General features: G+C 54.1%; 2 protein-coding genes across 3 annotated transcripts; both read left to right on the top strand.

The window, feature by feature from the left end:
* The first annotated feature begins 1771 nt into the window (after positions 1-1771).
* Positions 1772-6365, top strand: HRCT1 (histidine rich carboxyl terminus 1). The gene is given in 4 exon segments (XM_032635898.1): positions 1772-1844; positions 2702-2879; positions 5480-5689; positions 5691-6365. Coding segments are annotated over 2 exon segments (336 nt in total). The 5' UTR covers positions 1772-1844; positions 2702-2879; positions 5480-5590; the 3' UTR covers positions 5928-6365.
* A 3136-nt stretch (positions 6366-9501) lies between these two features.
* SPAAR (small regulatory polypeptide of amino acid response) lies at positions 9502-11115 on the top strand. Of its 2 annotated transcripts, none has more exons than XM_032635900.1 (2): positions 9502-9623; positions 10317-11115. In XM_032635900.1, exon 2 carries the CDS (start codon positions 10446-10448, stop codon positions 10671-10673), a length of 228 nt encoding a protein of 75 aa, XP_032491791.1. In that variant the 5' UTR covers positions 9502-9623; positions 10317-10445; the 3' UTR covers positions 10674-11115. The 2 variants fall into 2 exon arrangements, with proteins under 2 accessions (XP_032491791.1, XP_032491790.1); XM_032635899.1 differs by having other exon boundaries at positions 10108-11115.
* Positions 11116-13527: the final 2412 nt, after the last annotated feature.

Genomic DNA, 13527 nt, shown 5'->3' with positions numbered 1-13527 from the left:
TTTTTCCTGTAACTGATTTCTAATCTCATAGTGTTGTGTTTGGAAAAGATGCTCAGTGTGATTTAAATTTTCTTAAATTTACCAAGGCTTGATTTGTGACCCAAGATGTGATCTATTCTGGAGAACGTTCCATGTGCACTTGAGAAGAAAGTGTATTCTTCCGCTTTTGGGTGGAATGTCATAAAAATATCAATTAAGTCTGGTCTATTGTGTCACTTAAAGCTTGTGTTTCCTTATTTATTTTCTGTCTGGATTACCTGTGTATTGGTGTAAGTTGGGGATTAAAGTTCCCCACTATTATTGTGTTACTGTCAATTTCTCCTTTTATGGCTGTTAGCATTTGCCTTATGTATTGAGGTGCTCCTATGTTGGGTACATAAATATTTATAATTGTTATGTTTTCTTCTTGGATCGATCCCTTGATCATTATGTAGTGTCCTTCATTATCTCTTGTAACACTCTTTAAAGTCTGCTTTATCTTTAATTCTTTTCATTCTTTTTTCTTTACTCTGCTCCCCAGCAGTTATTTCCACCATTTTATCTTCCAGCTCACTTATCCATTCTTCTGCCTCAGTTATTCTGCTACTGATGCCTTCTAGAGTATTTTTAATTTCAGTAATTGTGTTGTTCATCACTGTTTGTTTGTTCTTTAGTTCTTCTAGATCCTTGTTTAACATTTCTTGTAGTTTCTCTATTCTGTTTCTGAGATTTTGGATCAGCTTTACTATCATTACTCTGAATTCTTTTTCAGGTAGGTTGCCTATTTTGTCCTCATTTATTTGGTCTTGCAGGTTTTTACCTTGTTCCTTCGTCTGTAACATATTTTTTTGTCATTTCACTTTTTTTTTTTTGATGGTGGGACTGTATTCCTGTCTTACTGATTGTTTGGCCTGAGCCATCCAGCACTGGAGTTTGTAGGCCGTTGGGTAGAGCTGGGTTTTGGTGCCGAGATGAGGACCTCCAGGAGGCCTCACTCCGATTAATATTCCCTGGGGTCTGAGGTTCTTTGTTCGTCCAGTGGTTTGGGCTTGGCTTTCCCACCACAGGAGCTCAGGCCTGACCGCTGGCCTGGGAACCAAGATCCCGCAAGCTGCATGGCGTGGCAAAAAAACAAAAGGAAAAGAAAAAGGAAAAAAGGAGCAGTACAATAACAAAGAATAAAAAAAAGTAAAATTAGAAAGATAATAAATATATTAGGAAAAATAAAAATATAATTGAAACAACTTCAACAAAGTAAAATAAAACCACAACAGAAAAAAGAAAAAAAAAACGGGGGAACAAGCCAAAAGGAGCAGAACAATAACAAAATATAAAGAATAAAATAAAATTAGAAAAATAAAAGATTTATTAGAAAAATAAAAATATAAACAACAACAGCAACAAGGTTAAACAGAACCCCAACCTAAAAGTAGAAAAAAAAAAAAGCCTTGGGCTTCCCTGGTGGCACAGTGGTTGAGAGTCCGCCTGCCGATGCAGGGGACACGGGTTCGTGCCCCGGTCCGGGAAGATCCCACATGTCGTGGAGCGCCTGGGCCTGTGAGCCATGGCCGCTGAGCCTGCGCGTCCGGAGCCTGTGCTCTGCAACGGGAGAGGCCACAACAGGGAGAGGCCTGCGTACCGCAAAAAAAAAAAAAGCCTTGGCTATGGGCAGTGGAGTTTTGGCAGGGGGGTGGGGTGGAACTTAGGTAGGGGCGGGGTTTAGGATGGGTGGGGCCTAGGCGGGGGTGGGTGGGGTGGGGTGACTTTCAAGCATGGGGTGGGGCCTCTGCTTAGGACCTGCCCGGAAGGGAAGAGGAAGCACATCCAAAAGGGGGCTTATGGAGTGTGGATTTCTGGAGTTAGAGGTAAGACCCTGGGTGAGGGTGTGTGGGTGGGGTTTAGGCCCAGCATGGTTGGAGGGGGTCTCAGAGGGGCTACCTCTGAGTGTAGAGGTAGGGCCCTGGGTAGGGGTGTAGAGGCACAGCAGGAGGGAGGCTCCGAGGGCAGAGGATTAGGCCTGGGAGCCCAGCAGGCTCCCCGGTGCCTAAGTGGACAGGGAAAGTGTTGGCTGTGTTCCCTTCCGTTCCTCTGCCCCCAAACAGGGTCTCCCCCTGTCCCCGCTGGACCCCTAACCATGGGTGGGTCCCGCGGGGTGTAGGAACTCCTCCCCTCCCCCAGCCACCCCTCAGGGGTGCCTGTCCCGTAGGTCCGGCCTTTGCTTTTGCTCCGCCTTCTCTCCCTCCCACTCCCTCAGGACCCGCGTGGCTGGAGGGGGCCTCGGTGGTCAGAGGATCAGGCCTGGGCTCTCAGCAGGTTCCCAGGGGCCCAAGTGGGCATGGGAAATGCTGGCCATGCTCCGTTTTGATCCTTTATGCTCCCAATGGTCCCTTCCTTTCCCCCCTGGGCATGGGATCCCTTCCCCTCCCCCAGCCGCCCCTCAGGGGCCCCGGTCCCATCCCGCCTCCACTTCTCCTACCCCCTCACTCCCCCCAACGCCCAGGTCCTACCCGGTTGCTGGGGGTTCCTCCCATTCCCTTAGGTGTCAGTGGTCCCCCACCAGTGCCTGGTAGGTGCCCTAGTTGCGAGGAGACGCGAATTCCACGTCCTCCTAGTCCGCCATGTTGACTCCGCCCCCCACGAAAAAACCTCCTTGATTGTATTTCTGCATGCGATTCTCTACTTAAACATAACAAAAATGTTCCTTTTTTTTTTTTTTTTGCAGTACGCGGGCCTCTCACTGTTGTGGTCTTTCCCGTTGCGGAGCACAGCCTCCAGACGCGCAGGCTCAGCGGCCGTGGCTCACGGGCCGAGCCGCTCCACGGTACGTGGTATTCTTCCCCGACCAGGACACGAAGTATCTCCTTCATCAGCAGGCCGACTCTCAACCACTGCGCCACCAGGTAAGCCCCAGGCAACTATAACTTTTGACAGGTCCGAATACAAAACTGATTTATTTACAGTGTCACCGCTAGGTGGTGCCACCAATTAGTGAAAACAATGGTTGCTGTCATGGGACAACCGAAAACCACTTGCAGCCAGTAGAAGCATAAGTTTGTGAGCTTGTAGGGAACTTGTGTGCCCTTGTGCACTTGTGTATAAGTGTGTGCACACACAACTCTTGGTGCATGAGTTTGCTCTCAGTGTAGTGTTGGTTTACAAGTGTACACATGTGTGCATGTGTGCAAGTCCATGCAGAGGTCTGTGCACCCTGGAGAGCATGGGCATGAAGCTAATGATATGAACTCCAGAAGTCTTGACCCATCAGCCGTATGTATTGTCTGGAACTCTGGCCCCTTATCTTGGAAGGCTGTTTGTAGAGCGTGCAGAAGCCCCGACCCTAAGGGAGAAATACAGCGACGCCACAGGACAGCTTTTCTGAGGCAGGGAATCCCTAGACACAGCCACACATCCTCTAAGGTCATCATTCCTGCAAGCCCTCGAAGGAGGTCTCAGTCACTTGTGACGTCGTGGAGGACCGTGGTCTCAACACCTTCCCGAGTGCCCAAAGCTTCAAATCAAATGCCCACCTTGGGATTGTATCTTCTGTCCAGATGGGGAGTGACCCTGCACTTAAGAAAATAAATGTGTGTGTGTGTGTGTATGTGTGTGTAGGATGGGGGAGCTCCCCCAATTCCCTGCCCCCACCCAAAGCCATCCAAATCCACACACCCTTTCCCTGTTATCTCTGTGGACGGTCCTCAGCTGATCTCAGCTCTCACTCTGGAGCCCCCCCTCACTCCAGGAATCGTGCTGTCTTGATTATTTGCTGTCTAGAATAGCCCACAAGGCTGGGGTACCTTAGGCAAGTCCCCTCCCTCAGTTTCTCTGGCTCTCAGTGAGGGCTGGGTCTGTGTGACTCCAAGAGGCCCTTAGTGCTGACTGGAGTTCGGCCAGTTGCCGGGCCCTGCCCCCCGTCCTGTGGCTGGTGTGGGGTGGGAGTCTTCTTGGAGAAGCTCCCAAGAAGGAGAAAGTTCTGTTTGGCTTCCTCCTCCTCCTTCCAGCACACTTCCCTCCTTAACAGGCCCCCAGGGAAGGCAGCTGGGCTCGCAGGCCTCTAGAAGCCACAGGAGGGAGTTCTCACTTGAGCATCATTAAAAGTTCAAGTGGCTTCCTCCCTCCACGCCCCCCACCCCAGGGTGAAAGCCCCAGGACTCATTAGACCCACTGCCCCCAGAGCCCAGTTTGGTTGAAGGGAATGCTTGGCTTTTCCATCCAGAGGAGCTTTGCCTTGAGGGTTTGGGGCTTCCCTGAGAGAGCTCATCTCAGATTGAGGTCAGAGAGGGAAGGTCCCCAGAGGTCACCTCTTGCCCTGGCACTTTTCCAGAGGAGGAAACAGGCTGCAGGGTAGGGGCTTGTCCAAGGTCCCACAGAGGTGGGCTCACTGTGGAGGGCCCCCGGGCATCCATGGTCTCGGGATGGAGATGCAGAGCTGGGGCTTCGGGGAGGCCCTGCCACGTGTGAGGAAGAGCTGTGAGAACAGTCCGACAAGCCCACAGCAGAAGGGGCTGCCCAGGGAGATAGTGGACGCCCATCCCTGGACATGTGGGTGGGATGGGTAAGTGCTTGTCTAGATGAACAGAGGATTCAGGACCAGGATGGGGAGAGGGATGCGAAACTGCTCAGGTCCTGCCCCGTCTGTAAATTCTCTCCCAGGCAGGAATGGCGTGTCACAACTGCTGGGCAGGGAGGCTGAGGTGGCGCGAGGGCCTGCCGTTTATGGCCAGTTGAGCCTGTTGGTTGGAAGCCAGGAGGCTGGCACTGGGCCCTCTCTGACCTCAGCAGCCTCCTTCCTGCCTCCTGCAGCCCTGGGCTAACACCCAGACCCTCTTAGCTCCCAGATCCAGTAGGACGCAGAGACAGTTGTTCAGCTTCCCTGGATGATAAAACCCTGCCTGCGGGGCCTGCCTGAGCTCCTGAAGTGTGGAACAATTGCACGATAGAACCTGACTAGTCCAGGAGGCCTCTGTGGGCTGCAGGACAGGGAGCCGCAGACTCTCAGATGGCACGAGGTCTCCCAAGTCGACTGGTGCAAACTCTACTGCCTTAATATCAGTGGCAAACGTGTCAGGACCTGGTTTAAGTGCCTTATAAATCTTAACTCCTTGAATCCTCAGAAAACTCTATGTGGAAATATGCTCTAATGAGCCATTTTACAGATGAGGAAACTGAGGCACAGAGAGTTTAGGAAACTTGTGCACAATCACAGGGCAAGTGAGTCATGTGGTTTGAGAACCCATGTTCTGTGCTCTCTCTGAGAGGAGGGAGCCCAGGGAGGGGACAGAGCTGGCCCAGTCACTTGGCCAAACAGCAGGATTGGGGGCCTAGACTCTTATCTCCAGCCTCTGGCCCCTCCCCACCCCGCAGCCCCTCCTTTCAGCTCCTCTTGGTCCCGACCAAGCCTCGCTGTGGGCCTCCCCAGAGCTAATAGTGGCCAGGCCTCCCCTTGGCTGGCAGCTCCAGCCCAAAGAGGCTGCACCCACATTCCCTGGCTGCTCTCCAGCCCACAGGAGCTGAGAAAACAAAGTCCAGTGACTGTGAGGGCTGAGCAGAGGCTGCCGAAGGGGAGGAAGCAGTGAGGAGCCACCGAGCGGAGGCTGCTGTCAACTCCCAGATGCTGGGCCTCCTGGGGAGCACGACCCTCGTGGGCTTGATCATAGGCGCTGCTGTGGCTCTGCTGCTGCTGCTGCTGCTGCTGGCCGCCTGCTTGTACTGCAGACAGGAGGAGCACTGACGTGGAGAGGAACCACCCTGCTGCAAGGAGAAACCGAGTCCGGTGGGCCCAGCCTCCGATCTCCTCAGGCCGGGGCCACCTGGGACGCTTGCACCATTTCCGTTATTCTGGCCGTGTGCCTCACATGCCCCATGCGACCCTCCATCACCACCATCACCTCGCCCACCACCATGCTCACCACGCCCACCAGGCCAGCGAGGCCGCCGCTGATGCCTGAATGGCAGCCTGCCCCCACCATCACCAGGATGCGGGGACCCGAGGTTCCCGTGCAGAAGGGCACCTCTCGGCGGTGAACATCGGGACCTGCCTGGGCTTCATTCGCCTACTGTGCCCCGTGTGCTACGGAGGCGGAGGACTGAAGAGCTCCAGGGGTGGCCCTGACGGGGCTGAGAGCAGGGGTGGTGGTGGTCCTTCCGGGGCGGACACCACCTTGTGACTGTAAGTCCCAACGGGCACCAGAAGTGACGGCCAGTCTGGTGCAGGTGAACAGGGGGTGTGGGATGCACAGAAGGTGTACCCTGCTCTCTCCGAACAACCAGGCCTCTGGCCAGGGCGGTAGCTGGGAGGCGCCCTGGTAACGCCCTTTCATTTGCAGAAGGTAGCTTGAGGCTGCACAGTCAAGTCAATGGTGCCGTAATACAAGAAAATAAAAACCACTAAGAAGCTTTTGTGAAGAGGCTCTTGATTGTAACTCAAGTGGGAGGGAGGGAGTGGCCAGCCCTATGCCTTCCTCTCCGGTGGGACCGAGTGCCTGGTGCGGGCCCTGCAGCGGGGGAGATTGGGTGGCTCTGCAGGGCTCTGAGGACAGTAGGTGAGAAGGCCTGGGGCCTGAGCTCTGATGAGAGGGAGGCTAGGGTTTGCAGGCAGCCCTGCCCAGACAGAGAGAGGGGGAAGAGGCCATCCAGGCTGGCCCCTGGGCTCTACCTCCAGGGCTCTATTCAGTCCATCTGTAGGGCAGACTGCGCTCTGGAACTGCAGAAGCCCCCTTCCATGGGCTGTGCCGAATTAATGTTTCTTTGGTAACTGGGTCAGGGTTTCTTATCCAGGCCTTGAGTCTCCAGCCAGCCTGACCCCTCCTGTGCTTGGTGTGGCTGGCGCTGTGTCTGGGAGGGAGGGTGTGGTGCTGGGTGGCCTTGGGAGAGTGCTCACCTCAAAGGGAGTCTCAGTTTCCTCTTCCCTAAAATGGGATAGATGACAGAAACTTCTTGCCAAAGCCTGGAGGCCTGTTCCAAATACCCAGAACAGCTGACGGAATTCCAAAGTGAGGAAGGAAATCTTGTTCTGAGGCCTTCCCTGAGGAAGGAAGTCCTGTGAGCCAGGGTGGGAAGTGGAGGGGGAGAGGCTTGGGGGCCAGGCCAGGTGGTGGGGAGGGGCTGGAGAACAGGCCAGAAAGTCCCGGGGCCGGTGACTGACTCACTGGAACAGAATGTCCTGTTTCTTTTCTATTTCCTGGTGGATTCTCTGTGAGGGCTGGGATGGGAAGGGGTGGAAGGGGGAGAGGGAGGCAAATTCACACTGAGAGCTGGACTAGACTGCAGGCTTGGGAAAGTGGATCAGGGTCTACGGTGCTTTTTGAACCTGCCTCCCCTCGCCTCCCTCTACGGCCCTGAGCTCATCCCCAGCTTGGACTCCTGCTGCAGGCCCTCTGGGCTGCCTACCTCCAGCCCTGCCCCTTTGTGAAGCGTCCTCACACTGTAGCCTCCTCACTGTCCTTAGAACAAAGTCTCTGCCTCCTGGTTGGCCATTCAAGGCCCCCTGGTCTGTTTTGTGCCTACTCGTGTTCCTTTTGTCCTATCCGCACTGCTCCAGTCCTCAGGCTCAGAAAACCCTGCACCTTCCCTTCTCTGTGTCTTTGCCCAAGACGCATTTGTTACTCACTCCTATGGGTTTCCAATTTATTATTACTATTGTTGTTGTTGTTATCGTTATTTCTCTTGGCACACTGAACACACTCTCTTTCCCTAGAGATTTACGGCAAGATTCAAAGGCCCCTGCCTTCATAGGACTGAGAACTCTTTGAGGGCTCCCCACTGCCCAGGGTGGGACCAGTCCACACAACAGATGGTCAGGAAAGATTCCCAGAGCTTCACGCTCTCTAGAAAAGTAAATGTGCTTGGAATAACCACTGCCAGAAGCTTGGGGCTTCAGGGACACCAGGTATAGCAGTAGGACCCTGCAAGGATTAGGCCGTTGAGCTCCTGGGGCCTTGCTGAGGGGGCTTGTGTTCCTACCCTATCTCCCCAGTGTTGGGGGTGTGTGGAGGTCTGTAGCCTGCTGGCTTGGACCACGCCCCCCATCCCTCTGCAGAGCCCCATGTCAGCCTTGGCTGGCCTGTCTTTCCTAAGTGTGGCTTCGAGCATCCTCTGGGAGAACCAGGATGCCTGCCATCACCTTTTCCCTTGTTAATATAAGTGGGATGTACGGGGGACTTCCCTGGTGGTCCAGTGGTTAAGACTCTGAGCTTCCACTGTAAGGGGTGCAGGTTCGATCACTAGTGGGGGAATTAATATCCCACATGCCACGTGGTAAGGCCAAAAGAAAATTAAAAAAAATATATATGGAATGTATGGGGCGTGGTCTTTCTTCTGACCAGTAGACAGTGATGGATGCTGGGAGGACAGATGTGTGTCTAAGTGGTAGACATCTTTGGGAGCCTCATTGCGTCTGGGGCTCATAGGCAGGGACTGTCTATCATAGGATTACAAAAGTCACAAGAAGAGAAAATACCTGGAATAAACCCTTAGGACAAGCAGTTCCCCTGGTGCCCTCCATCTCCCAAACGGACTAATTGATTTTGGTAATTCAGTCTGAAACCACAGGCCGCACAGATTGGCTCATCGTGTTTCCTGTCTCCTGCTTCTGGTCGCCCCAGCTAATACAAATAATTCAAAGTGTCCAGCTTCCTGTCACAGCCCCCGCTGGCTCCAGGCTCCTCCTCTGTGTGGGTGTCCGGTCATCTTAGAAAAGGGAAGAGAGAGAATTTAACAGGATATCATTTACTAGGAATTGTCACTTTCCCATTCTGTGTGTAGGCAGTTTCCTACAACTAGTACCAAACAGAGTTCACTGGGCCTTGGAGAAATTGAAAAGGACCCAGGCTGTGTGACCCTGGGCTAGGCCTTGGCCCTCCCTGGGCCTTTGCACTCTGACCAGTAAAACTGTAGAAGGAGGCAACTGCTCTGTGGACTGGTGGTACCTAGAGAGAGCATCGAACTAAGAGGAAAGGGAGGAAGCCCCTCCTAGACTATTTGGTACTCTAGTTATCACTACTAACTAGCAGTAGGCCTTGGGCAGGGCATTTAACCTCTGTGACTGTGGGCACTGTTATCTCTGAAATGGAGATAATATCCCTTCGCAATGTTGCTGGAACCATGATACCAGACAGTGCCTGACCGTGTCTAGTACGTGGAATTATTGTTTCTCACAATACCTTTTCTCTAAGGTTGGGTAAAGTGAGGCTAATAACCCAGTCTGCTTTCCGGAAGTGGTGGTGGTCTCAGGAGGTGTTGGCTGTGGAAGGGCTGTGACCGAGTGACAGTCAGGATGGAGCCCCTTCTGGCAGACTTACTCATGGCCTGGGCCTGGTTCACCCCCTCCCCTGAGCCGGTGAAGCGGACACCCTGGCAGGGAGCAGGGCTGGAGTGGCATGGGTGTGTATGGGGGGTGAGGTAGGGTGAGTGCAGTCACCAAGGGGGCCGGCAGCTGTGCGGGTCCTGGGCCCTCACTCACAATTGGAGGAAGGAATGCAGGAAGTGCTCACAGCCGCTCAGACATCTCAGAGCCTCGTCCCAGGCAGGACCAAGGCTGCAGTACCCTGGGAATGAGTGTGCCATGGCCTGGCCCCTGGGGTGGCCACCGGGCCAGGAGCCCACGGCACTGCGTACAGCCAGAGCTGTCCCTCGCGGAGCCCAGGGTAAGTTTTCACAGCACGAGCAGGCAGCGAGGAGGGCTGCGGGGAGACTGGAGCAGAAGACCGGGGAGGGGGACTAAGGAGCCCACAGTAGTTACTGAAGGGCTCAGATATCCCTCCCGGAGCATGACCTGCCTTATCTCGACAGCACTCTCCCAGCCCGTGCAGAAAAGGAGGCCGAATGAAAGGGCACTTGTTTCCTAGCAGCACTCCCTGCATCTGGCCCAGAGCTGCCGTTGCCTCCTCCCCACTTTCGTCCCTGCCCCCAGCACAGGGCCAGGGGTTTGAGAGGCAGCAGATAGGCTGATTCAAGGACTGGCCCAAGGTTCCTCCAGGGGAGGAGCCTGGGCTCATCTCGGATCCACAGGACGGGGAGTATTTTGTCTTTTGTCTGAGTGTACAAACACTCATGAACTCCATATGCGTCATCAGAGGGCCGGGTTAGTGAGGCTCCCTCTGAGCAAAGTCTTCTGCCTTCTCCTTCCAGCCCCCTGCATCCAGGGAGTCTTGAGCTCACATCTTTCAGGACAGTGCTTCTTCCAGAGCTGCCAGGGGAGTTGCCCATGGCTCTTAGAAACCTGGCCCGAGGCTTAGAAAACAGTGACAGAGACCCCCTGAGATCGGAGTAGAGCCATGTGGGGCACCCAACGGCCCAGAGGGGGCACCAGCCAGGGCCTCAGACCGATATCTTCTTAGAAGACCACCGGGAGAGCAGCTGGAGGAGCAAGGGTACCTGCCATCACCAAGAGCCCCTCGCTTCGGATGGGGAGCTAAGGTCTGAGACGCATCCCGGGTTGCTCAGTGGGTCAGTGGCCAAACGGGGCCATGGAAACGGCAGTGATTGGAATGGTGGCCGTGCTATTTGTGGTCACCGTGACCATCAGCTGCATCCTCTGCTGTCTCAGCTGTGACTCAAGGACCCAGGATTCTCAGGGGGGCCCACGCCCCAGCTTCACGGTGGCCACGTTTCGCCAGGAGGCTTCTCTCTCCACGGGGCCAGGTCACCATGTCCAGCCAGTAGCAGGTGTCCGGGACTTCTGGACTTTCATGTGAGACCTACCAGCCCCCAGGATTTGCTCTGCTGGTGGTCAGACTCATCTACCCCCCCAGCAAGCCTTCTCTGTTGACCCACTCCTTCAAGCCTGGCATTCCGGTCCTTCCCTGCCTGTATCCAGGAAACTCCCTGTCCCATCCCATCCCAGCTTGCCATGGCCTCCAGTCTGGGAGATCCATGGTGATGGGACCAGGTGGGAGTCAGCTCTGACCCCTGAGAGCTCAGCTGGACCCAACCCACAGGATGGGGCTTAGGAGAGGTCCGGAGTTTGAGTGACCGGGCAGAGTTGGATGGTATGGTGGGCCAGCTCTTCTGAGCTTCACGGTGAACTATCACTGAACTTTATAGTGAACAGAGTGTTGGTTAACTCAAGTTATCCCAGGATGCCTATGAAACTGGTTCTATTGCCACCAGAGGAAGCAGCGCCCTCAGTGGACAGTTTTACAAACTTATCTGTTCCTCTAATTGAGTCATTTTGCTACTTGCCTGTGCACATCCTGCAGAGCCCACCCCTGAGATCTGCCTCCTACCCGTTACCTGAAATCAGCCCTGAAATTCTGAAACCAAAGGGATGCTTCCTGGGAACTGGCAATGTATTTTATAATTGAAAATGCATATCCTTTCATGGGTCTCCCAAGAATCAGGGTTGGGGAATCACAAAAGGAAACAGAAGAGAAAAATAGAGTCACAGAAAGTACAAGATGTTTTTTTAACAGGAGAGCCAGAAAGAAGACTTTGAAACATATTTTGAATGAGACTTTATTACTATATTCTTATAGGTCACTTCTATTCTTAGAGACTAAGTGACCTGTGTCACTCAGGAATGATAGAAAAATGATAGAACTCCAAATGACAGAACTGAAAGTTAATTTCGAATAAGTTAAAATGTTATGTTATATTGACAGTATGTAACAAAGCTCTTGTTTGCATCACAAATAAATAGATGTTCAGTTTTTATTTATAGAAAATCTGTTTTCTCTGTACCCATGAAATAAATGCCGGGCCATATTTAGCATATGGTTTGAAGGCTGCAGAATTCTGAGTCTCCTGACTCATGTCTCCAGCCAGCCCTGAAGGAATGACTCTCCCAGGACCTGCCTGTTGAAGGGGGCAGGACTGACCTTGAGAGGAGGTCTGGCCTCTGAGGGTGCCCGGATGGGCCACTCTGGCCACATGGCTGCCATAGGAAGGACTCTCAGAGAGAGGCTTAGGGCTGCAGAGGTGCAGAAGGGTGAGGGGACAGGGAGAGAGTCAGGCTGGTGGAGAGGCGTGGAGGCGGGTGGAGTGGGGTGAGCATGGGGAGGGAAGAGGCACAACCCAGGGACAGGAGCTCCTGGCGACCACGTCTTGGTCACTCTGGACACTAGAGCCCGCAAGCAGGGCCTTCATAGAGCATGTGGAGGGTACCGGCTGCAGGGAGGACCTGGAGGCCCTCAGTTGAGTGGAGTGAACTGTTCAGGTCATGTTCTCTGAAAGTGAAGCCCAGACAGAGTTTGGGGTGCCAGACGTTTATAGGGATCAGCATGTGTGAGGGCAGGAGGAGGAAGCAGGATTAGACAGAGGAAGGAGACAAATAATGATGCAGGCCCTTAACATTCCCCCACCTTTGCTGTCTCTGAGTGCTCCCCCCCAGCCCCCCAAGTTTGACCTCAGGCAAAGCAGCTCTGCAGCTGAGGCTGGCCCTGAAGTCCTTCCTTGAAGGGGTCCTGGGTGGTGCATCTCCACAGGAGCTCAGCTGCGGCCTGTTCTCAGAGGTACGCAGACCAGTCAGAGGTGGCTGAGCATGTCCAGGGACAAAGAAATAACGGGCACAGGAGCTCCAGGTGGGCAGAGACGGCAGTGCGAGATCTAGGAGGGGAGAGAAGAGTGGGCCTCAGCCTCTCTCTGATCTCAAGCAGAGTTAGCTCTGTTCTAGGTCAGGCATCTTCAGCTGGACCCAAGTATCAGGACCCCAGGCCCAGGGCTTTGCCTCTGTATCGTGTGGTCACATCCTTCCCTGGGTCTGTGGAGGGAAGGTCTGTAGGCTGGACTCACACAGCTCTGAAAACAAGCAGTGTGGGGGGCAGCCTCACTGTGCAGGCGGGCAGTCTGTCAAGCCCTGAGGTCTCCTTATCTGCTCATTCGCTCATCCACCCACTCATCCACCCACCCATCCATCCACCCATCCATGCACCCATCCATGCACCCATCCATCCACCCATCCATCCACCCATCCATCCATCCACCCATCCATCCACCCACCCATCCACCCATCCATCCACCCATCCATCCATCCACCCATCCATCCACCCACCCATCCACCCACCCATCCACCCATCCATCCACCCATCCATCCATCCATCCACCCACCCATCCACCCATCCATCCACCCATCCATCCACCCACTCCATCTACTCACTTAGCCTTACTTCCTCATCTACTCATGTATTCATTCATTCATCTCATCACTCATTCACTCATTGTCATTCACTCCTCCATTCAATAAACACTGGCTGAGCACCGACTGTGTACCAGGCCCTGCCCAGGGAATGTGGGAGTCAACCAGACCTGGTCCCAGCATTCGATGAACTCCCAATATAGTCACCTGGACAAGGGTGCAAATAACACAGGTGCTCAAGGGAGGGAGAGCTGGGAGACCCAGGGAAACCTGGGAGGAGGTGGCTCTCGAGTTGGACTTGAAGAAAAGTTGGCACTTCAGCAAGCAGAGTTTGGGGGAGGGTGTCCAGACAGAGGGAATGGCGGCATGAATGGAGGTTCAGAGAATGTGCGGGCAGGGAGTAAGCAGTTCAGCATGAGTGGGCGCGAGGGGACGAGGCTGGGCCACAGCCAGCTCCTGAGGGAACCACTTCTTGC

The sequence above is a fragment of the Phocoena sinus genome, chromosome 6 (genome assembly GCF_008692025.1).
Source record: "Phocoena sinus isolate mPhoSin1 chromosome 6, mPhoSin1.pri, whole genome shotgun sequence".
Taxonomy (NCBI): domain Eukaryota; kingdom Metazoa; phylum Chordata; class Mammalia; order Artiodactyla; family Phocoenidae; genus Phocoena; species Phocoena sinus.
Note: the sequence above shows the minus strand (reverse complement) of the source record. Positions and strands in the feature narration are given on the sequence as shown.